General features: G+C 59.6%; 7 protein-coding genes across 8 annotated transcripts; 3 read left to right on the top strand and 4 right to left on the bottom strand.

Annotated features, from left to right (window-relative positions):
* The first annotated feature begins 1,366 nt into the window (after window positions 1–1,366).
* JDV02_006687 (Acid phosphatase) lies at window positions 1,367–3,516 on the top strand. The gene has a single exon (XM_047988106.1). The coding sequence runs from the start codon at window positions 1,789–1,791 to the stop codon at window positions 3,307–3,309; it is 1,521 nt and encodes a 506-aa protein (XP_047844098.1). The 5' UTR covers window positions 1,367–1,788; the 3' UTR covers window positions 3,310–3,516.
* Window positions 3,517–3,581: 65 nt separating this feature from the next.
* On the bottom strand, window positions 3,582–4,597 carry JDV02_006686 (uncharacterized protein). The gene is made up of 2 exons (XM_047988105.1): window positions 4,355–4,597; window positions 3,582–4,064 (listed from the first exon to the last, which is right to left on the bottom strand). Exons 1-2 carry the CDS (start codon window positions 4,452–4,454, stop codon window positions 3,907–3,909), a joined length of 258 nt encoding a protein of 85 aa, XP_047844097.1. The 5' UTR covers window positions 4,455–4,597; the 3' UTR covers window positions 3,582–3,906.
* Window positions 4,598–5,064: 467 nt separating this feature from the next.
* On the bottom strand, window positions 5,065–6,655 carry OMA1 (metalloendopeptidase). Its single transcript, XM_047988104.1, has 3 exons — window positions 5,978–6,655; window positions 5,457–5,899; window positions 5,065–5,381 (listed from the first exon to the last, which is right to left on the bottom strand). The coding sequence occupies exons 1-3, from the start codon at window positions 6,522–6,524 to the stop codon at window positions 5,226–5,228; spliced, it is 1,146 nt and encodes a 381-aa protein (XP_047844096.1). The 5' UTR covers window positions 6,525–6,655; the 3' UTR covers window positions 5,065–5,225.
* Window positions 6,656–7,788: 1,133 nt separating this feature from the next.
* JDV02_006684 (uncharacterized protein) lies at window positions 7,789–8,430 on the top strand (the record flags this gene model as incomplete). Its single annotated transcript, XM_047988103.1, has 1 exon — window positions 7,789–8,430. One exon carries the CDS (start codon window positions 7,789–7,791, stop codon window positions 8,428–8,430), a length of 642 nt encoding a protein of 213 aa, XP_047844095.1.
* Window positions 8,431–8,451: 21 nt separating this feature from the next.
* Window positions 8,452–10,420, bottom strand: JDV02_006683 (uncharacterized protein; the record flags this gene model as incomplete). Of its 2 annotated transcripts, XM_047988101.1 has the most annotated exons (6): window positions 10,120–10,420; window positions 10,040–10,056; window positions 9,896–9,981; window positions 9,527–9,794; window positions 8,997–9,459; window positions 8,452–8,896 (listed from the first exon to the last, which is right to left on the bottom strand). In XM_047988101.1, the coding sequence occupies exons 1-6, from the start codon at window positions 10,234–10,236 to the stop codon at window positions 8,768–8,770; spliced, it is 1,080 nt and encodes a 359-aa protein (XP_047844093.1). In that variant the 5' UTR covers window positions 10,237–10,420. The 2 variants fall into 2 exon arrangements, with proteins under 2 accessions (XP_047844093.1, XP_047844094.1); XM_047988102.1 differs by having other exon boundaries at window positions 8,768–8,896; window positions 9,896–10,041.
* Window positions 10,421–10,535: 115 nt separating this feature from the next.
* Window positions 10,536–10,961, top strand: JDV02_006682 (uncharacterized protein; the record flags this gene model as incomplete). The annotated part of the gene is made up of 1 exon (XM_047988100.1): window positions 10,536–10,961. One exon carries the CDS (start codon window positions 10,536–10,538, stop codon window positions 10,959–10,961), a length of 426 nt encoding a protein of 141 aa, XP_047844092.1.
* A 4,085-nt stretch (window positions 10,962–15,046) lies between these two features.
* JDV02_006681 (uncharacterized protein) lies at window positions 15,047–21,373 on the bottom strand. The gene is made up of 2 exons (XM_047988099.1): window positions 20,730–21,373; window positions 15,047–20,669 (listed from the first exon to the last, which is right to left on the bottom strand). The coding sequence occupies exons 1-2, from the start codon at window positions 20,791–20,793 to the stop codon at window positions 15,451–15,453; spliced, it is 5,283 nt and encodes a 1,760-aa protein (XP_047844091.1). The 5' UTR covers window positions 20,794–21,373; the 3' UTR covers window positions 15,047–15,450.
* Window positions 21,374–23,192: the final 1,819 nt, after the last annotated feature.

Genomic DNA, 23,192 nt, shown 5'->3' with positions numbered 1-23,192 from the left:
TATCCTCTAATAGTAGAGTAAGTAAAGTAGTCGCATCCACGTACAGTATTGGAGTAAGAGCGGTCACAGAAGAGGGCTCCCTCCTTCGTAGATGGGCACTCATCACCGATAGAGTGGGCCGGAGAATGTCTAATGCCTGTGCCCGTAGCAACGTGGAGCAGGGTGGCGATGGCGCCGGGCACGAATGCGTTGAGGTGCATAGTTACTGAACGATGACGGATAGAGGAGATGGTGAAAGATGAACCCCAACCGCCTACGCCTTTCGACGAGCTCAGCAATATATATACTTCATTTGACACGACTATAGCATCTCCGTTCAGCTATATATACATGGTACGGTCGCAATCGCTCATACGGAATGCAACCGCCCAGTCTCCTGCGCCCGCCCAATATGCCCCCTGGTGCTGCCGCGGCGCCGTACATATAGCCGCTGCTAACCTTGACTGCCGCTACAGCCCGGTAGCCCGCGATGGCTTCAAATAATTGCGATGACTGAGAATGTCTGTATTTCAATTTATTACTGCCACGCGACTCTCTGCCGGCCTGAATGTGTCTGCCCCTTGCTTGCTTGCTACTTCCACTTCCAACCCTGATGGTCGTAGGAAGCTTTCGTTGCCCCCAGAGCGGGGGCATCAAGACTTGGGATATTTTTGGACAACTTTGGAACCTTGTCGAGCTTTGGGACGGACCTCGGCGAGCCTCGGTAACTCGGCGAGTCTTGAAACTTTGACAAGCCTTCAATGTCGGGCCGTAACCTTGGTCGCCAATCTCTAGGCGCTGGCTAACGATGAAAGACTGGGCGCGGTCCCAGCATCTGCTTCCGCTGAGCAAACCGGCTCGCGCTGGTCCCCATCGTGCCATGTCGTGGCATCTGGCCGCGATGAAACGACGACCAAGGTGCTCCCATACTGATGTGTGCTTCCATCGTGGGCCGGTGCGCGTTGAACTGAAAGGTAGCCCTGGAAGCATTAAGTGACAAAAATTTACCCCACGGAGGTGATCTATGCGGCTCATAAGCGCCATCTGCATCGGCGCTTGTCGAGCCACGGCACTTTTGTATAGGAGAGTCCTTGGGGTGAGACTGTTGCTTCCGTATCGTCGAAGGTGGGCCTTACGTATTGACTGACCACGGGCGTGTAGGAACAAGCGTTGAAGGAACAGTCCACCACACTGTCAGCAACCTTGAACGATGGGCAGACAACGTCTACAACATGAAATTCGTTACACGGCCTGAGGCGAAAACGCGGTTGACCGACTTACTTGCGTAGTAGCCAGGTCCACAAGGTTACCTTGCTTGTGGGGGGCACGCGCGCACCAAACAAGCTCTTCCAACTTCCAACTTTCGAGGCTGCCCTTTTTTTTTTTTGCTTTGCCTCGGGAAGCTAATAAATCGGATCGTCGATGCTACGCACCAAATTACTATGACACTTGTTTCCCACGTCGTGTTAGTATGTTGTTTTCGGCGATGATAACCCCCCCAGCCGGGCAATGACGTATACGTCATAAGAGCCGCGATGGATCGCGGCTTTGCTCAACACCGTTGCGGTGCGTTGCGCAATGACCTCGGCCGCGCGTACTGTCGCTTTGCTGCTTTTGTTATATAATTCAAAAAAGTACGATTTCTTGAGACTTTTCTTTTATCGCTTTTCGTTTGCCTTGTTCAGTGTTGTAAGTTCAGTTGGACGGTCCGCGAGCGTGAAGAACAAGCAGCGAAAGCAGGCATCGGATTCGACGTCTAGATTCTAGAGCCCGCCGCGATCATCACCACCGCCATCACCACCAACCACGATGAAGCCTTCCTTCTTCTCTTGCTCCCCCTCCTCCTCCTCCTCCACAACCACCGCCGCACTCTTCGCCGCCACCGGCATCGCGGCCACGGCGGCCCTGCAGTTCCAAAACACGCCGCTGTACTCGTCCTACTCGTTCAACGCGCTCGAGCACCTCGCCGGCAACTCGCCCTACTTTGAGCCCGTCGACACCCCCGGGCGGCAGCCCGACCCGCCGCGCGGCTGCTCCGTGACGCGGGCGGCGTACCTGGTGCGGCACGCGGCCATCAACGCAAACGACTTTGACTACGAGCAGTACCTGGGGCCGTTCCTGCGCAAGCTGGGCAACAGCAGCAGCAGCGGCGACAGCAGGGCCGGATGGGCCGCCGCGTCGCCGTCGCTGGCCTTCCTCGCCTCGTGGGAGCCCCCCTCCTTCTCCGAGCAGGAGAAGCTCACGCGCACCGGCAAGGTCGAGGCCGCGCAGCTCGGGCTCTCGCTGTCGTACCGCTACCCGGGCCTGCGGCTGCCGCGGCGCGTGTGGACGTCGACGGCGGAGCGTACAGTCGAGAGCGCCAAGGGCCTCGCGCGCGGGCTCGAGGTCGACGACGGCTCCATCGGCGTGGTCGAGGTGTACGAGGGCAAGGAGTCCGGCGCGGATAGCCTCACCCCGTACAAGAGCTGCAAGGGGTACGCCTCGGACGCGGGCTCCGACAAGCAGCGCGCCTACGTCGAGGCGTACACCAAGCCCATCGTCGACCGCCTCAACCAGGACGTCGCGCGGGCGTCGGGACCCGCCAAGCTCGACTTCAACTTCACGACCGAAGACGTCGTGGCCATGCAGGCGCTCTGCGGCTACGAGACCGTCATCCGCGGGTCCTCGCCCTTTTGCTCGACGGACCTCTTCGACCCGGACGAGTGGCTGCAGTACGAGTACGGCCAGGACATCCAGTACCACTACAACGTCGGCTACGGGAGCCGCGTCGCCGGCGCCATCGGCTTCCCCTGGCTCAACGCCACGCTCGGCCTCCTCTCCTCGGACGCGGACGTCCAGCAGGACATGTACGTGTCGTTTACGCACCGCGAGTTGCCGCCCGCCGTGCTCGTCGCCATGGGCCTCTTCAACAACAGCCGCTTCTCGGGCGCCGACGACGTCAACGCCACCATGCCGCTGGACCAGGTCAACCACGGCCGCGCTTGGGTGTCGAGCCGCATCCTGCCGTTTCTGGCCAACATTGCCATTGAGCGCATGAACTGCTCCTCCCCTTCTTCTTCTTCTCCCTCTTCCTCCTCATCCGCACGCAACGACTCGTCGTCGACGACCTTTTACCGCGTCTTGGTGAACCGCGCCCCCCAGGTGCTGCCGGGCTGCCTCGACGGGCCCGGCCAGAGCTGCTCGGCCGACGGCCTGCGGGACTTTGTGCGCCAGCGCGAGGCTCTCTTCGGGGGCTTCTCTGACATCTGCGGCAACACGTACAAGAACTCGACCGACTTGGTCACGTTTTACACCGACGCGTCGAAAAATGGGACGACGGGGGATAAGTAGACCGTGTGTCCGTGGGTGATTTGCTTCGGGCTACGGCGCACGCTTGGAGCGTGCTCATTGAACAATAATGTCTATACTTGGATGAAGATTTCGTAGACATATATCGGGCTGGAACAGCGTAGCTACTTTGAGTTTATAGACAGTCATGATGGAATAGAGGCACGCCTCGGGATCAATCGCAGAGGCTGTCTGTGGCTTCATATGCCCAACATGATGATGCACATATGGTCCACCCACCGATAGCGGGCCGCAGATGAACAGGCAAGTCAAACTGTGTCAATGCTGGACTCCCCATGTATATATATGCGCGTATACGTCGCGCAACGACCATCCAACGTGGTATCAGTACATGACGCCTGAAAGCCCTCCTCCGCCGGCAACACCCCGTGCGTGCATGGCCCGGCGCTCGTCTACCCTGTCTATATCCCAGCCGCTGCATGTCTTTCCACTCCTCAACTCACCAAGAGGGCGGAGACGGCGAAAGATGCATACACATTTCCCTCCCTCTTTCCTCCTCTCTCTCAGACACACACACACACACATCGCTCACTCGCGATTCTGGCGGATGTCTCGGAAACTCCAAACACACCAAATCCCTTACAGCTTGGCCGCCTCGGCCACCTCGCCAATCTCGTACTTGGGCCCGTGTCGCTTCAGCACGTTCTCGCTGTGGTACTTCCAAAAGGCCTTGGTGGCGTTCTTGCCGGCGAACCGCTTGAGGATCTTGGCGCCGCCGGGGTGCTCGTCGAGGAACTCTTTACACACATTCATGTCAGCGCGTCTGTTGCTTTTCATCGTCACCCTCCTTACAAAAAGCCACAGCTGTCCAGAGAAATTATCTGTGTGATGCTTTATCTGCGCATGCGCGCGTGTCTGTGTGCTGTTGATCATCGTTGCCCGCCGGCCGGCCCGCTCGGGGCGGTCGCGGCATCGTCACATGTGCGGCGACGATGCGCAACGTCCATAACCACGACCGAGGGGCAACACGCACAAACAATCGGCGACAGATAGAGAGAGAAGGGGCAGCGGGACGGGGACAACGCACTTGTCACGTCGTAGACCTTATTCTCGACAATGAGCCAGTAACCGTTGGAGTCGTCCTTGTGCTGGCCGACCTCGGCAGTGGTGATTTTCTTGTCGGCCATGGTTGACGGCGGGGCGCAGGGCGGCTTGCCTTCTGTCTTTGCGTCGGATTGCTGCACGGGAGGCAAAGGGCAATGGGAAAGGGGGGCTGCTGCGTTCAAGTTGCAAATGCAACAATGTGTGTGTGGTGGCTCAGATGTGTTTGAGGAACAAACAAAGGTGAGAAAGTGACGACGGGGTGCGCAGTAACAGTAGAGTAGAGTAGTAGCCGGCCAGGCGCTCACTCAGATGCGATCGGGCGCAGCATTGGATGGAAGGACTTGCCTCGGCTCGGCGTTGGGACCGGCCAACGCCCACGCGCCTGCCCGCAGCCCGCCGCCCTACCTACGCCGAGTACTAACCGCCCCGTCCGTCGGTTGTACAGCACGGCGCAGGGCCCTCGTTCCCCGCTGGCAGCGGGGCCTTCAGCGGTCTTCGCTCAAATCCGGGGTCGCGGGCCAAGTCGTCGAGCCGCCCAAGACGTCATGGGGCCGCGCTGGCCTATGGGAGCGCCGCAATTGCCAACCAGGGCGCTTCAGCGCCGCTACGCACGTGTGTCGTGCCTCGGACAATCGCGGTGGTCTGGTTTTAGGTCATCACATCACCAAGCAGGGGCTGCCTGGCCCAAGCGTTGCATGGACAGAAAGGGTCTCATCGACCAGTCTAATATTGGAGTGACGTGAAGACCTTCAGCTACAGCCCTGCCCGTCTAGGCTGTGCTGTCTTGCGCACTGTACAGTATATGCATGTCATTGCAGCAACCGACCCCTTCCTTCATCCAGCTGTTCTCATCGTCACAACTGCACCACCACCGCGTCCACCGGCTTCCCCCTCCGCAACGCCAACCTGAACCGGTCCGCAAACGCCGCCGTGCCCCTGCAGTCGCTCTCGCCGCGCTTCTTCATCGCCTCGGGCAGCCACTCCTGAATCTTGTTGATTCTGTGCTGGTTCTGTCCAGCAGTCAGCCAAGCTCGGCGCCAGGGGTCATGCATGCATGACATGGGGGGGGGGGCCAGCAAACTCACCGACGGGTGTGTGCTCAGCATTTCGGGCACCTCTTGCCCGCCCGACCGTTGGATCGCCTCCATCCGCTGCCAGAACCCCAACGCCGCGCGGGGGTCATAGCACGCCTCCGCCATCATCATGAGCCCAATATAGTCGGCCTCGCTCTCCTGCTTGCGCCCCATGGGCAGGTAGAAGAGCAGGTCTTGCAGGTAGAAGCCGCCCACGAAGCTCCACAGGCTGAAGAGAGCCAGCCCCGGCAGCGCCCCGGCCAGAAAGAAGAGGCTCCCCGCCGTCAGGTTGCCCACCCACGCCGCCGACAGCCGCTCCGCCGCGTGCGACGCCGTGTTGTGCGCAATCTCGTGCCCGAGCACCGCCGCCAGCGCGTCCTCGTTGCGGCAGACGTTGAGGATCCCGCTATGCACGAAAACTTTGCCCCCCGGGAGGACAAAGGCATTGGCCGTTCCTAAAGTCACACATGGTCAGCTCAAGCCAACCCACCGACAGCAAAAGAAAATTATAGCCTGAAGACTGATGAACGCACGATTGTCTGCGATGACGTGAATCTCCCAGTCCAGGTCCGTCATCCCGCTAACGGGAATCAGCCGCTTCATGACGCGCTTCACCAGCATCGCCCGCGGGTCCCAGTCCGACAGAAAGTGGCCTCCCTGGTTCTGCACCTGCCAGATGACAGCATCTGCTGACCGCGCGGTTGCCTTGGCCACCAGCTTGTCCGAGAGGAAGTTGAAGCGCCGTCGGCCCGTCACGGGCACCGTCTGCGAATTGTAGAGGTAAAAGGCCACGGCCGCAACAACGCACACCGCGGCAAAGGCCTTTGAGTTGCGCGTCCGGCCGGCTTGCGTGAAGCGCTGCGACAGAGCGTGCGGGACAAGAGGCCGGGCCGCGCGGAGGCGCTCGTGCGGGTCTTGCGACTGCTGCCTCCGGCGAGGCGTATCGGACAACGGTCGTGTGGCGAGGACGAGGACGGCGCGGGGTCGGGAGGAGAGGATGGCGGCTGTCGCGTGTCGAGGAAGGCGAGCGGCGCCAGAGAGGGAGCCGCAACCGAGCCGGCTCAGGCGCGACGCCAGCATGGCGGATGGACAGAGGGCCCCGCGAGGGCCGCAGTCTGCGACTCGGCAATTGAGGCGACGATCGCGGGGGCTGGTCGGTGGTGAACCGCTGCGGTGCCTCGGGGTCACGATGTTCGTATGATCGATAGAGGCAGAGGGAGGAAGGAGGGGAGGTGGTGGTGGTGGTGGCCGATCGGACGGGACCTAGACACGGCCCACACCCCCGAGGTGGGTGCATGCTTGGAGGCAGCTTCAATTGCCATACCTACAGTGAGTGTACCTCTAGGTAAGGTACACCCAGGGGCCAGGGCCTACCTGAGGACCCAAAGTGCCAGCGTCACTGGGCTGCATGCTTGTCTACCCCACCAACAGCTGCTGTCTTGGCCTGGAGGGCCACAGGCACATCTCCAACTGCCGCGCCCACATGCATTCGGGTTGGGTACAGTAGTTAGTACCTGCAAGGCAGGCTTCAAGTCGTGCTTGGCAATGGCTGAAACGACACGCTCTCGCTTTCGGCTTCTGCCACATCCACAGGGTGCTGCTGACACGGTGAGAACAGCCGATAGCCTCGCAGCTCGGACCCCAGTGTCTCCATCAGATCCATATATACACAAATCGATGCGAGCTGACCGCAGCCTACAACACCAAGTAACTCAGTTGCACAACATGCCCAGCGGGCACGCATTGAGCCACTGTCATACCCCAAGTCCCACCGTGCCTCCCTTTCTTTCAGCACCTATTAACAACGTATACTACTCCTGATCAATACGCTTCAGCTTCACACCCTGGAACCTTTTTTATTTCCTCGCTACGTATAGTCATCGCGTCGGATGTCCGACAAGATCTGCCCAGGTCATGGCTAGCCTTCCCCTGCTGCGCTCGGCATATGCCATATCCCGACGGATCCGGGGCTGCTGACGCCATCGCACCCGGCAATTTCCCCTTGGAGAAGGCCCACGTAAGGGGATATCTGGGGCACCAGCGCTTTCGGGTCTGATATCGCCGGCCGTGGCAAAGCACCTCTTTCTTTTGGGCCGCGCTAGCTAGTACCTGACAAGAGGTTGGGCTGACCGCCGTTTACGCTGGGCTTCGCGGGCATCCATATAAAGTCCTCGCTACCTACATGGGCACACCGGACCTCCGTAATGACCTCGTCTAGACTCTGCACAACCATAGCCGCCTCCTCCACTCCGCATCAGAGTAGCCTGCGCGCGCCGCACGACGTCGTACACAGTCCCTCACCAGAACCTTGCCTCTGAGGAGATACCGAGAGCACACGCCGGTCATGGGCAATCAGGAAACCGAGGGGTCCTCTGTCCCCACACAAGACGGCTCATCCGAGTCTCCCCAAGTTCAAGCGACTATCAAGGCTCTCTCTTTGATTCCTCACATGGAGGGCGGCTACTTTGCCGTCACCGACGTCTCGTCCATGAAGATGCCCAGTCCATATCCTGCCGAGCCCCTCTCTGAACGTACCATTGCTCTCGCGGGTGGCCTTCCGGCGGACTATGATCCAGCCCTCCGCCGTCTCTCGACCACCATTTTCTACTATCTGACTCCGACGCGCCCCACGGGATCCTTTCACCGTAACCGAAGCCGCATCATTCATACCTGGCACCGGGGCAGGGGTCGCTACGTCCTCATTCATCCCGACGGCCGCATCGAGACTTTCGTGGTCGGCCCTGACGTCGAGAAAGGGGAAAAGCTGCAGTGGATTGTGGAGGGCGGCGTCTGGAAAGCGAGCCACTTGGTGGACCACGACGGACAAGGTCGTGGCGAGGCCACTGACGGAGAGGGTTTGCTCATCACTGAAACTGTCGTACCAGGCTTCGAATATGCGGATCACGAGTTTCTGTCTCAAGAGAAGCTTCAGCAGATTCTCCCCGAGAATCGTGCTAAGGAACTCGGTTGGCTGGTCAAGCATTAGGTAGAAGATCCGAATGTAATGCTCGGACGCGCAATCGCGAGAGACGGCACTCGCTCAGGCTAGGCTCCTGTCACAGCAGGAATGGCTGTACCCACTCTTGCGTCGTTATAGCATTTAACGCCCGGTGAGCTCCTTCCATGCTTGATCATACAAAGGGCTCCCTTCACCGTCTGACTTCCCGCCACAAGAACGGTTGATAGAGCCCAATCTTTCATCCATTGTTCTCAGGGTGATTTCCTGATAGACATGCAAGTCCGCCACAGGGCCTGTGGCGACGGGTATCGGTCTCCAGTCTGAATATATGTGCGCCGTACAGCTTCGAGAGCCGCTTGTCGGGCTATTGAAATTTCGGTGTCGAATTAGGGCCTTCGCCGGGGTAAGGCTTGCGGCCCCAGACAACGTAGAATGGCATATAGGCGTGTATTTGCGGATTCGAAACATCTTGTCGAACGTCGACCAACGACACCTTGAAGCCGTCAGTAAGCCCTTGAATCGATTGAACAGCCAGTGGGGGTGCATTCTCGAGCGAATACAATCAAACCGAGAAAGGAGTTCACTTTACATACCTCGATTTCCGCAGGACTCCTTCCGTACACACAGTTGAAGAGCCGATACGAAAACCCGCTAAGGCCGGAAAGTATGTTCTTCTCCCACATCTGCCCCAGCTCCCTAAGTTTTTCGTCCTTGGCCCATCCGTTGATTGGCAGTCTGAAGATTCGCTGTTGGACGTCGACGAATCCTACGCGCTGATACATCTCCTTGAGCGATGCACCAACCACACTAGAACGATTCAACGACTCTCCCGCGGCCGCTATGTCCTGGAACCATCTCGCCAGTGCAGAATCTGGATCCAGGGTGCCGTCGTCGCAGGCAACCGTGCTGTCAAGCTCCTGTGACTCAAACCAGCCACCTGGCTCAAGATAGTCAAAGGCCTGTTGAGCGATTTGACTCTCGAACGATGACCAACAGCCTGCAGTGACGCGTGTATGGATGTAGTCAAACTTGTTCGAGTACTCCCATGGGTCCGATCTTGGAGAGATCCGCTCGTCAGATTGTACAGCCTGCCTAGAGCTGGAATGAAGCAACGCCAACTTACGAATCTTCAACATAGAAACTAACGTTTGGGGGCACATGCTCCGGTTGGATAGGGGAGAGGTCGGTGCCGATAATCTCCGAGTTAGGGAAGCGGTCGCCCATCTGAATCGCCCAGTCGCCGACGCCCGTTGCCACGTCGAGAACGGTCCGCGGTGGCGGCCTCTCCGTCAGGGGCGCAAAGTACAGCCTGTTATCGAAAAGCTTCCTAAGAGCCTCTGCTTGCAGAGCCAGCCGCTCCTGCTCAGGGGCATCGTTGGGAAACGCGTACGCTGTAGGGGCGGGCGAGTCAAGTCGCATCAGTCAGCGCCTACTAGCTAATGCCGCAAAAAGGGAAGTGGAGGTAATCCAGGGGCAGGAAGGAGCGACTCACACCCTGCCCTATACGCATGGTAAGTGCGACCAAATTCGACTGGAAAATTCTGCACGCTCTCGGATAACGACTCGGACATTTCTCTTCTTCGTCTCTGTCAGAACACTCTCCACGGACGCCAGGTCGTCTTGTGTGCCCGCCTACCTCTGCCCCGTCCGCGGCTGTTGCACAAGGCCAAGCTGTCAACCTCCCAGTTCGGAACATACGGGCGGAGAGAAACTTACATCAGTGTGCGTTCCATCGCCCCGATGCGGAGCTTGGAACGTAAACTGATAGCCATGGAGGCCCGACTCGCCATGCCCGTCACCTCCGCCATCATCAGACTCGGGTGCGCCGGCCATGGCCAAGTAGCCCCGTGAGAGTTTATGTGTTAAGCTCTGTATTTGTCTTGTCCACACCCATTGACAGAAAGCCAGCAGGAAGCGGAATTAGTGAGAGGGAAACAAGACGATTTGAGTCCTAATGGCTGCGATGAATGTCGGCGGCTGATGACGGACCAACCGTTGTTCTGCCAGAACAACGACGCCCGAGTCAAGAAGGCAAGTCACGCAATGCCCCGCAGTGACCGGTTCTTTGACAGGATGCGTGATTGCGATGACAATAAGGAAGAGAGGGGGGGGATGGGAGAGGAGGTCGGCAAATGAAGTCCCAAACCAGCCGTCGTCTCTGTCAATTCGGGGTGAAGCCCCAAGCGCCGTGGAACAGTGACGAGAAGGACGACTGCACGGACGAGACGAGCCAGATGGTCGGCTCCAGCTTGGACTTGTCAGTTCGTGCCAGCCCGCTGGACCGGGACACAAGAGGCGGCCAACACAACAAAGCACAGCACACAGAGATGCGCGAGCTCCGTACACATGCCCGACACGGCGGCGGCGCCCTGGCTCCCGTGGGCGTGCAGAAGCATCCACACCAAACCCAGCAGACGGGCCACGACACCCACACACTCCACCCCGATCACGACAGCTCACACGCAGCCCCCAACGGCAAGGCGCAGGGCAAAGCAGAGAGACGCAGGCAGGAGGGCTCGAGCAGACGATTGCACCACGCGCGAGTGCGTTCCCTGTAAGACTTCGTGGGGTCTGGTGCTGGGCGCACGAGTGCGTATGTGTGTGCGTGTGCGTATACGTGCGTGAGTGCGTGTGCCTCTGGCCTCGTCCTCGTCGTCGAGGACCCGACCTGTTTCCTCATTACCAAGATATTTGCTCTCGTCAAGTTTGAGCAACCCGATTTAGCGTCCCCCGCCCGGCCTCCTGGCCCGTCGAGGTGTCGTCTTGGGCTCCAGCTGGTCCCGGGAAGCTGGTTCGACTAATCTCCTTGAGGCGAGGCGTCGGTCACCAGCGGGGCGCCCGACCAGGTTGGTGCGCTGCAAAAGACCACGCTCCGCACGATTTTGGGCGTCGCACGGGGGCCGCCACCAACCGCCATCCCAAGGACCAAGACCATGCTGACCCAAACCTGCGGGAGTCCCGACTGTCTGGGTCCAGCGCAATTGGCCCACCGGCCCGCTCGCTTGCTGTGCCACCATCTCGCCACCTTGTCGCCTGTGTCTGAGCGGGGAGCTCACGCTTGAACAAGCTGTGTCTCTGTACGAACAAGTTGCCAGGCACCGTCTTCCGCGAGGGCATGCAGGGGTGCCTCGACGGCGAAACAAAGCTGCCGACATATTAACCAAGGCTTGTGCCTCTGGCCCGAGACAAGACTTGTTCTTGCGCGCAACACTACGTACCTACTTCGTGCGTACACACACACATGTTCGGCAGCGAGTCAGGACCCCCGCCCCCTGCCAGCTTGGCTGGTTCGCTGCAGCATTCCTTTTTTTGCTGCCCGAGTCCGCTTTGTCTGCGTGCGCGTGGCAGCCGCACGAGTTGCAAGGTGTGGTGCGTTGGCCGGCCCCAAGGCCCGCCGCTGCAGACCCAGTCTGGGTAGACGGTAGGATGGGATCACTCGCCTGTTGGCTCAAGGCAAGCCCAGGCAGGAAGGAAGCCAACCACTTCACGCAATTGCCGTTGGGTGAGGCACCAAGTGCCCACATGCCACCCAGCTCGAGCTGCGCCATGAGACAGACGTGCCTCGCCGCATGTCTCAAGGATCCGGATAACATCCCGCCATCCAGATGGTTTGCGCCTGTGCCCCCAAGGCATGGGCGGGGCTCTCCCATCCCTCACTCCGGACATGTCATGCACCAACGGCATTGGACTCCCGGTTGATGACAGGCATGATGTCGATGCAAGCAGGTGCAGGTGCAGACCAGCCTCGAATGTTCGTCCGTCGCGTTCAGGGAAGAAATCGATAGGTAGCCCGCCCACACTCGAGCGCCTTTTGCGCCCTGGACATGTCGCCACTACCAAGGCGGCATTTGGTGACAGGAGCATCAAATGATGAGTGCCTTTCCACAACATGCTGAGGAAATATGAGAGGGCTCGCGCTGAAGTGAGCAGCCACAGATGGATCTTCGTGAACCTTGGCTTCGGGCAGGTGACTGGTCACTTTGCGGGCGTTTGTCTACAGCGTGGTGCACGCGCATCGTCCCACCACACCCGATATGAATTTCAAATTCTGTTCAATAGGGAGCTGGGCCTGACCCGCGGCTGCTCAGCAAAGCTCTGGCGGTCCCGACAGTTCGGTAACAGCCCAAGACGCCCACGACCAGCCATTCGCCGGCTGTGCGGATCGTAGTGGGTTCCCGTCTCTCCCAGATGCCAGGGTCGCACCCCTGCGACCCGCTGCGCTGGGACGGGCGGACGGACGGACGGGGTCCCTGGCCGGCGGCTAATACCTAACACTGGGCACTGGGCGCGGCAGCAGAAGCTGGCAGCTTGTTTCTCCCGTCGTTTTCGGCATGACCTGGTCTGCCCCGCGTCACTTGAGATGAGATGAGCTTGCGCCAAGGTCGTGAAGAAAGGGGTAACAGCCCGTAGTCGCTGGAGCAGAACCCTGAATCCGCGGAATTTGCCAGGCGAAGGTCGGAGAAGGATGGCCCCAGTCGATCCGACCCGTCCCGCGGGTTCCCCCCTTTGCATCCAGCCGAGCGAGGCGACAGGAGGGGAACCGATGGGAGACCTGCGAACGCATTGCTACCTGTACATGTACGTGCCCCCTACGGTACTCTGCAGGCTTGGTAAGCGGCCCGATTGCCCGGCTCTTGCTCTTGGACCCAGGCGGCGGCTTGCGTTGCATCCACGAGTGACCAATAATCACATTCCCAGAAGCCTCTGCACGCGCAGGCTTCTTGACGAGAGCCATGGCCCAACGAGCCCCAAGCGCTCCGTTGGGCCAGGTGCCGAATGCCAGCTCCCCAACTTCCCAACAGCACACCATCGAAGACCGAGAAATCCTTTGACCATCAAATTTGCAGGCACGTTACAAAGTACATGTCAAAAGCATGCATGGCCAAACGTCGAGGGAGGGGAGCGCCGGTGCCAGAGGAAGCCCAATGCGACACGAGGCATGAACTTATGCATATGCCCACTAGCCGTGCCGAGCCTGCATCCGTGGGATCATCCCCAGCCCTCCTCGCCTACTATGTATGGAAAACCCCTACCAGAGACGATTCGCGCAGACGAACCAAAGGTTGGACTACGTGCTGGTGGTGCTGCCAGACGCAGGCCAGAGTGGCGCACGTCAAACCGCCCACAGCGGCCCTCTATCTGCCGAATGTTCGGCCCTAAGGGTCAATATCGCCGTCAATGTACAGCAGGCCAGTCAATAGTCAAGCTGTTGGCAGGTGCAAACTTTGACGTGCCAGGTTGCCGGCCCTCATCCTACGGTATCACGCGCACAGCTTTGCGCAGCAGCGCATGCTCGTCGATGCAAGGCCTCGACCCGAGACGGTGGCAGCCCTTGCTGACGACAATCTTGCAGGTATAGCAACGGCACAAGGCGCCATCGCCGTGCGTGTGCATGCTCTCCGCTCCAAAAACTTCTCCAAAAGAAAGAGGGGGGGGGCGACAAGGCACAGGTACGTAGTCGGGTGCTCAAGGCCAGGCAAACAAGGGCATTCGGGAATCGGGACGATGGGTGACACACCCACCACCACCCACACAGAAAAGCGGACGAGAGTGTTTTCTGGAACATCAACCTGCCTGTCTCGTCCACGATGCGACCACAGATATTCCCACGCGGCCGTCCGCCTCATGTCTACCAGTTTTGCTTCTTTAGCCCTGGACTGTCCCCAACGCGGAAAAGGCTCCCGTCGGACCGACTCGCCCGGCAGCAAAGATTGTTCTAGACAGGGATCAGTGCAGGGCGGCCGTCCAATATTGCCCTCGCGTCAACGCGCATTGTCAGTGCCAAGTACTGTAGTAGTACGTGCGCAGCAGTAGTAGCACCTGTGCCGCGCGACCCCCGCGCCTGCTGTTGCGAAAGCCCTTGTTGATCGCCAACGCCCCCCTGTTGGGCTTGCCTGCACCGCTTGCCAGCCGGTTGGTCGGTCGGGCAAAGTAAACGGTCAACGTGCTTGTGCGTCCCCCACCGCCAGCTCTGGGGCCCCCAGAATCGTGGGCTCTACGTACGTATTCACTTGGATGCACCGCACTGCGGCGGGCACGCACCAGGACACACACCACGGAATGAGGACGCGGCTGTCGATCCGGTCAATTGGCATGCGTGCGCGCAAGGACCATTGCTGCGGCGCGCACCAGGTAATAATAGTAGTAGTGCATCATGTACAGTATACGTGCTAGTAGTTGCAAAATTTGGGTATCCTACGGAGCACACGATTCCGTTCTTATAACGGGATATCCAATGTCATCACGGCCACGCGGCCAACGGAGGACACTTTGGCCCTGCGTTTCGTTGTTTGTACTATTTTCAAACCGCAGATGTCCTTCTCCTCTCCTCTCCTCTCCTCCCCGGGGCCCCATCTTTTCCCCCCTTTTGCCGTACCATGTCCTTTCCAGGGGGTATAATCTAAGTCGTCTCGTCTAAGCAAAAAAAAGAGAGAAAAGAAAAGAAAAAGAAAACGGAGCCGCCACTGCCGCCGCCGCCGCCGTCACCGCAGCCGGGTCCCCCCCCCCCCCCCCCATGTCCGGTTCTCGTGCAGCCTAGCCAAGAGCAAGTGCCGGCCGAGGGCGCAAGAAAAACCGCGCGAGCCGGGGGTGTCAAGGGGAGAGAGAACAAGGAGGGGGGGGGTTCAAGCAAAGACAAAGGAGGGGGGGAGGGGGGGGGGTACGGGTGGGATTCTCCTGTTGCGGAAGCGGCTGGCGTGCGTATGAGGGTGACGCACATGCGGTCTGCCGGCATGCCGCTTCGCACCAGGAGAGAAAACATGGAGAAAATTAAGTCGGAGAAAACAAGGTGAGAAGAAGAGAAGAGGAGAAAGAAGAAGAACATTAAGAAGAAGAGGAACAGATTCCAATGCACAAGGAAGCGTATGTGGACGTTTAGGTCGTGGCTTATCATCCTCCCACCATCACCTTCTTGCGTTGTCGTCTCGTCGTTGTCGTCGTCGTCGTCGGCTCAGCAGCAAGCAGAGTGCGGGAAACACGCCAAACCCAACTCCCGGATCCCGGCTCGGTACACCCGCCGCGCCGCGCCGCGCCATGTCGTTTTCCAGCTCAATAGTACTGGCCGCTCGCGCCACCGCCTTGGTGGTGGTGGTGGTGGTACTGATGCTGCTGGGGGCTCATGACGCCGCTGTTGGGGTTGCTCTCGCTGTTGGAGGACAGGTAGGTCTGGTCGATGCGGAAGATCCAGTCCATCTTATCGCGCTCGCTGCGGGCGGCGAAGAGCCACGTGTTGTCCGTCCCGTAGATGGCGAACACGGCCGACTGCATCCGCTCGCTAAGGCGCTGCAGGCCCGGCTGGGCTGTGGCAGCACCACCATCACCACCACTACCGCCGCCGCCGGTGCCCGTCCAGATGGTCGAGATGACCCTGCCCGAGGAGGTACGTCGGTGGCCCGGCGTGAAGTCGGGCCCCGTCGTTCCATGACGCTCCTGGTGCGGCGACGAGGGGTCGTACTGGTGGTCGTGGGCCGGCCCGTGGAGCATGCCGAGCACGCCGGGCTGGCTGTCGACGCGCGAGTTGCGCAGGCTCACGAGCGCCACCTCGTCGCCGTCGGTGGCTGAGTGGATGTGCAGGTACGGCCGGCGCAGCTCGACGAAGCGCTTGACCCAGCGCGTCGAGTCGGCGCTGGGCACGAGCAGGTACCCGCCCCTGAGCACCTTTGGGTTCTTGGGCACGCGAATGACGGTGGCGACGAGGCTCGGTGGGAGGGCCGACTCGGGCGCGATGCCGTTGGCCGGCGGCGCCGTGTTCGCCGGGCTGAGGATGCTCAGCAGCGGATCCGGGTACTTGGCCCATAGCTTGACGCATCGCTCCAGGAGCGCGGCTTGGTGCTCGCTGTACTCGGACTTCTCCGTGGGCGTCGCGGTGCCGTCGGCGGCGGCGGCACAGTCTACCTTGATGGTGTCTTCCTCCTGGGGGTCCGGGGCGTCGCCGTCGTCCTCGTCCTCGTCGTTGGACGGGGCCTGAGACGTGTCCGGTGTGTCGTTGAGGAGATCGTCGTCGTCGTCCGGGACGATGATGGGTTTTGTCTCAGGCGCTGCTGGCTCGTCATCCGCCCCCTCGGCCCCGTCTTCGGGCCGCAGGACGGTCGGGTCGATGCCCATCTTGCTCAGCGTCGCCTGCATGACACCGATCTCGGCGATGCGCCTCCGCTTCTTCTTGGACAGGATGAAGTCGCTGACAAGGGATACACCCCGCGGCGTCCAGCTCGTCAGGTTCTCCTCGCCCTTGATGTAGTCGTGCTGGCTGCTCATCCGCCACAGGTCGCCGACACGTTTGATGGGCGCAGGCCTCATGGTCAGGGTGAAGATGCCGGTGGACGACCTGACGAACCGGATATTCTGGAATAGCGACGTGAACACGGACGTCTGACGCACAAAGTTGCGCGAGAGGATCTGGGCGCAGACCTTCTGGGCAAACTTCATGGGCTCTGCCAACTTGTCGGAGCTGATCTCCCAGTGGATCGTCATTTGCACGCGGTACTTATCCGCCGTCACCCTGTCGAGTAGCAGCGAGTTGTGCAAGCTAGAGTCCCACTGGGCATAGATGGTGATGCTCCTCGTGCCGTTTGGGTTGTCCCGGAAGATTGGGTTTGAAGACAGCTTCAGCGCGACGTCGGGGTCGTTGGCGCCCATGTCGGGGGTCTTGCCCGCCGAGTCGACCAGCCGAATCTTGCCGACTCGCACCGCCGTGACGTCCCCCCACGGCAGCGCCTCGCCGGAGCTATGCGAGAGGTTGATGCCGATGCGCCGTTGCAAGCCCTGATGGAGCTGAAAGGTCCCCGTGTCGAGCTCGCTCGTCTGCGTGACCTCGACCGGCTGGTACTCACCGATCTCGCTGAGCTCCATGATCTGCACGCGGGCTAGAAGGTCGTGCTTCTCCTGAGTGAAGAATTGAGACTCGTTGATCCGCGTCCCCCTGGTATTGTCGCCAGTGGGGCTCGCATCCCTGATGTCGTCCCAGCTCAGGAGCTTATCCAGATGCATCGCAGAGACGTGAGCGAAGATGGCCACCCTCAAGGTGACATCCTGTGGCGCAAACAGCGGGACGCTCATGTTGTGGACGCTTTCGAATCGGATAGGCCCTTCGTCAAAGTCCTGGATCATCTGCGTGGTCGTGACGCCATCTTCTTCTGAAACGCCAGGGATGAAGAGCTGGGCATGCACCTCCGTACCCTCCCGCTCGGCGAAGCCGACGAGCTCATGCATGACGACGTTGAACTTGAGCGTATTCGTCGGGGCGCGGGCGTGCGAAGGCTCCAAGGACAGCTTAACGATGCCAATGGCGTGCGACGTGTACGGCGAAAGCACGTCCAGCGAAAAGTCCTGGACGCGGCTCTCAAAGACCGCCTTGAGCGGCACATCCGCCTCGCCCACCAGCGTGTACGCCGGCATGCAAGTCTCCACAAAGGGGTTATCGAGGCTGAGGTGCTGCGCATACTCGGGCTGATCGAGGTACTGGTGCATCTGGCGCATCTGCCGGACCCGGTCATAAAGCTTCTCCAAGCTCCAGAGGTGAACCACGGAGTGCCTGTAGTCGACGACCCGAACGCCGATACACGGCTTTTGGGCCTCTTCTAATGCCACGTCATCGCCCTCGGCCGTCAAGCCATTCAGGACCATGTCGTACGACGAGCACAGAGCGTGCCCCATGTCCACGACGGCAAACTGGAACACCACCGTCTCGTTGAGTTCGTTGCTCATAATCTGCGCCTCCTTCAGGATCGAGGCATTCTGGAGAACAGCCTCGGCCATCTTGACAAAGTGTCGGCTCCGCCACGTCTTGACGACGCCCTTGGCGCGTTCAATTTCTGCTTCTGACAGCCTCGGGCTCGGCCTCGGCCTCTTGAGGGGATCCAGCTTTTCCATCTTCTCCTCGAACTGCTTGCGCTGAATGACGAGTTGCTTCTGCATGTCTTCCTTGAGCTCCTTCAGGGCCGATTCCATTTTGACCTTTTCCTTGCGAATTTCCTCGACTTCGACGTTAGCAGCTTCAGCCGCCTTGAGCTGCTCCTGGAACTCCTCCTTCTGCTTCTCGAGCTGAGTTTGCATCTCCTCGCGTACCTCTTTGAGTCTGTCCTCGGCTTCGCCCTGTTTCGGCGTCGATGGCATGGTCAGGACGGTGTCAAGGGAAAAGTTATCGATCGTTCCCGTGGACAAGTACTTCTCACGAAGTTGGTATGACGTGGCGGATTCCGAGTCGTCGCCGTCATCGCGGCCGTTGACTCGCTCGGCACGCACCCGCTGGACCTCCTCGAACAGAGCGTTCAGCTCCTCGTCCGTCAGGCTGGCAAAGTTTTGATCGGTGCCAAGAATGGCCCCGGCTGCCTCCCTCCGCGCAAGTGACCAGTCAGATTCCCTCCCATTGCGAAGAAAAGGGGCGGGGGACGCCGGGCGCGAGTCGCCGGCCTCTGACGTCTTGCTAGTCGATCGCTCGTGGCCCGGCCGAGCCCCCGGACTGGGAGATGATACCCGATCCAAGAGCTGGCTGGCCGTTATCGATTGCCTCAACAGGCTCTGGCCGACTTCCGCTCTCTCGGCCCTCGCTTCCATTGGGTGATTGAACCGGAAGATGTGAAAGTCGCCCAGGATAACTCGGTACCCAGAGTGCAGGTGCTTGGGTTCCGTGATCCGCTTCCCATTCACCATGACCGACGCGCCTTCGGAGGGAATGACGGTCACGGTTCCGTCTGCGGCATTCTCAAAGGTGCAGTGATCGTGGAGAATCCTCGTCCCGTTGAGACGTATGTTTGCTTGGTGGTCGGCGTTGGTGTCGACATTGCCCACGGTCGTTGTCCCGGGCTTGAGATTGTAGACCAGGCATTCAGCAAGCAAAGGGTCATCTGACAAGTTGACAAGATGGGGCATCTTCTTGGGCGTGTGCAGGCCGATGAAACCCTTTTCGATGCTTATGCCGAGCTCTTCCAAGGCTGCCTCGCGTTCCTTGTGAATCTCCTCGGTCTTTTGCAGCTTCTGCTCCCAGGTCTGATTCAGATCGGTGAGCAGCTTCTCGCTTTGACTGAGCTGCTCCGCAATGTCGGCCTTGGAGACCTTCTTGATGGTCCCGTCGGGGCCCGTGATGCTGACCATCTGCTTCTCCAGGGGCGTGCCGTCGTCGTAGACCTCGTCTGGCGGGGCGCCGGGGATGCCGCCCACGGTCGCACCGCCACCGAGCTTGCTCCTGAGTAGGGCGAGCTCCTCCTTGAGCTCTCGTATCATGCGAGCGTTGGCATCTTCATTGATTACGGCGTGGTTCTTGATGCGCTTCGCGGAATCGGCATATCGCAGCGTACTCAACGTCTCGTCGTAGTTGATGTCTGCTGGGCTGATGGCTGCTATCATGGCGGTCATGCTGTTGCCGCCCAGAGAGTCTTTGAGCAGCCACGTCAAGACACTGTCTCGGTACGGGACTTGGCTGGTGCCCTTCTTCTTTTTCCCGGTCGACAAGTCGGCAAGGGCCGCAATGACACGCCCGAGCGTGGAGAGGGATCGGTTGATCTCGGCACCTTCCTTCAACCGGGCACCCGTCGCGCCCGTCGACGTGGCTCTCTCGGAACCAGCCAAATCGACGAGGCTGATCTTGGCGACCTTTTCCATCTCCATCTTGGTCTCGAGGTCGTGCTTCTTTTGCGTGAGCATAAGGGTGAAGACGGCGTGACTTCGACTCGACGTCTCGTTCATGTTGGTCGCGGCTACGGTCCTGGCCTTGTTTCCCTCGTCCATGAGGTTTTCAATCTCTTGGAAGCTGCCAACGACAAGCTTGGCGAGGTCCTCGACGTAGGGCCCCGTGGAGGGGTGCTCTCGGACCTTGAGGTTGCCCTTGGTGGAGGGGTTGAGCAGGTCGCGGACGCGCTCGTTGTAGATTTCGAGATAGGAGACTTCGACAGTGCACTTTGTCGTGGGGTCGTCGAGCTGGATGCCGTCGATTCGACGAAACATTTCCTGGCAAATGTTGGGGATAATGCCCACCTCCTTGCCGTAGCCCATCATGGAGTAGGACTTGCCGGAGCCGGTCTGGCCGTAGGCGAAGATGCAATTGTTGTAGCCCTGGAAGGCGTTGTCGAGCAGAGGCTTTCCGAGGTCGTCAAAGAGGTTGGACTGGCCGGCGTAGCTCGAGTCGTCCTTGTTGAAGGACCAGTACGACCTGTCAAAGGCAAAGGTCTTGTTGGCGAGATCCTTGGCGGCCTTGCCCCCGTGTCCGTCCGGGGGTGTCAGGACCGTCTGGTTGTCTCTCATGGTGACGATGCATCTTGACCCGCGATCGATTTCTACAGCGCGCCCGTCAGCATGGCAAGGATCTCGCGGCCGCACGGAGACGCGTTACTCACCTCTCCCATTGAAGGGCCGCACCCTCACCACCACCTTGATGTTGCCGCCTCCGGCCGGCGCCATGGCTGCTGGAGGGACTGCGGGGACCCGGGTCGGTCCCCTCGAAGGCCAGACGTCGGCGTGGGCAATGCGCCGGAGCGTGGCCTCCTTATTTCCCGCGTGGCCCAGCTGCGCGCGTCAGGATCGAGTCGCGCGCGCGGAAGGGGGGGGCGACGCCGCATGTATCCTCGGCGTGCGTCAGGGGTTCCTGATCATGCTCCGCGTCGTCGCAGGCGCGGCGGGAACGTCGGGAGGTTAGGCTGTCGCGCGCGAGACACAGCCGGCGAGCTGGGTTCGGGGAAACACGTGGATGACGACACCAAAGGCCGAGCTGGCGAGCTGGGGTCGAAGAGCGGCGGAGAATGCTGGTGGGTGTCGAGCGCGACGACGACGTGCTGGGCTCGGAGGAGGGCTTTGTTCTCGCGCAAGACGGGACTCGCGAAGATGCGTCGCGGGAAACGTAGGCCTTGAAAGACCCTTGGTGAATAAGAGGCGCAGGAGAGGCCGTCGCGAATTGTCATGCAAGGAGTCAACAAGCCAATTCGACGAGTGGCCGGCTAAAAGTACGTTGCAGTAATTAGCGGGAGACTACCTAGTACGCAGGTCAGGTAGTACAGACGGGGAACAGACGCGGTCGCGCCGATCCCTGAATCTGAGTCCTGCAGCCAAGGTTCAGTGAGGTACCTTAGGTAGACTGACAGATGGGAGCGTGATGGGTCCCAGCATAGAGGGAGGGCGGGTACGTACCGCTGCAGCTTGGCCAAGCTGGCTTCTGCACGTGTGGCTCCAATGTCGGCACGTAATGCCAAATAGGTACGTAACTGCCCGCGTTCCTGGGCTTTCACGGCCACGGGCTGGAGACCCGGACGCCGCCGCCGCACGTAACTACTATACCTACCATACTGTATAAATAAGGTACGGAGTACTACTGCCTCTCAGGACGGGAGTGGCTGCTAGGGGGAAGGGGGGGGTTCTGATTATTGCTAGGGGCCACTCAGCAGCACCCACTTCACAGGCTCACTCAAAGTCACTGTCGGGCAACGCTGACGTCGCTGAGAGGCCGCCCTGGAAGTCCTCCAGCTGCAAGACTGACGAGGCGCCAGCCATGCGTTTCACGTGCTGCCCACGATCCAGGCACATCTATTGATCCATCATAAATGCACCACCCACTACCTAGTAGATATATATCACATCAGTGTGCCCCTCGCCCAGCCAATTCTGCCGCCACTTCCACCTCAGGCATGCGTACGTAACCAAGTCTAGAAGGGGCTTCGTTCAGCTCATTCCATCGCTCAACCCTCGAGGCGACGACAACTGGATGACCGACGACCGACCGACTGACTGACAGGGTACGTACGTGCACGGGCTCGCTCCACAGAATATTTCGTTGCACATCAAACCGCGCCGCCCCCACGATTTCCTCGGTAGATCTACTACGTACGAATACTGCTCAGTTATGTGTGCTGTTTGTGCGGATGAAGGATGAAACCCGAAATGTTAAGCAAAAAGTACCGGCAAGGAAGCGCTGCTGCTGCCCTTGGCGGGATGGGATGGGATCTCCCGCGAGAAAAAGAAAAGATGGCATCTGCATGCAAGTTCTGAAACCACTTACTTCGTACATGGCAGACGACCGTGGCGTGAATCGGCTTCCATTATTACAACCAACAAATGCTCCCTCCCAAAGCGCATGCATGCATTCTTAGGTTAGTAGTACCTCGTTAGACTCCTGAGCGCCCGTCATGTCGTCAACCGACGCCCGCTCCTCCATCCCTACAGCTTGGCTCCATCAGCAGATCCCGCACACCGGTGATGAGCCCACGCCAACACCTAAGTTGGTAGATAGAGGGCGCCATCACCACTCACTCACTCACTCATACCAGTTCCACCATTTAGACTTACAAAATATTTCTTAGCCAAAGTTACTTGGTACGAAAAAGTGCATTGTTTCGGGGGCGCCCATGAGGCACGTGACGCAAAGATCCCCGACACCCAGAATGCCGGCCGACACGCATGCCCACTTACATGGACCACCACCGGGCCTCTCACGCGATATACAGTCAGCCATTCGCAACGCGCGCGACACCCTCCCAAAGACGTGACCGGTCCCCGAAGCAACACAGGAAGGAGGAGGCTGCTGCTGCTGCTTGACCATGCAAAAGAGTACCACCACCCATACCACCACCCTACGTACGTCTATATAGTAGGGTATATGACAGAATATATAGATACACTACTATTCACTTCGTACACATACGTTTTTCGTGCACCTTGCGTTTCATTTCCTCACGCGCTCGCCATACCCAGTTCGTACGGCGCGAGACCCCTCGTCCCAAGGCGGCAGCTGCACGAGCAGGGAAGATGCGTTGGGTCTTGGAGCCCAACCTGCTAGGCCATCGCCCTTTTGCCCAGCAAACGGAGAGCGA

The sequence above is a fragment of the Purpureocillium takamizusanense genome, chromosome 6 (assembly GCF_022605165.1).
Source record: "Purpureocillium takamizusanense chromosome 6, complete sequence".
NCBI lineage: Eukaryota > Fungi > Ascomycota > Sordariomycetes > Hypocreales > Ophiocordycipitaceae > Purpureocillium > Purpureocillium takamizusanense.
The sequence above is the reverse complement of the archived record's forward strand: the minus strand, read 5'-3'. Positions and strand labels throughout refer to the sequence as shown.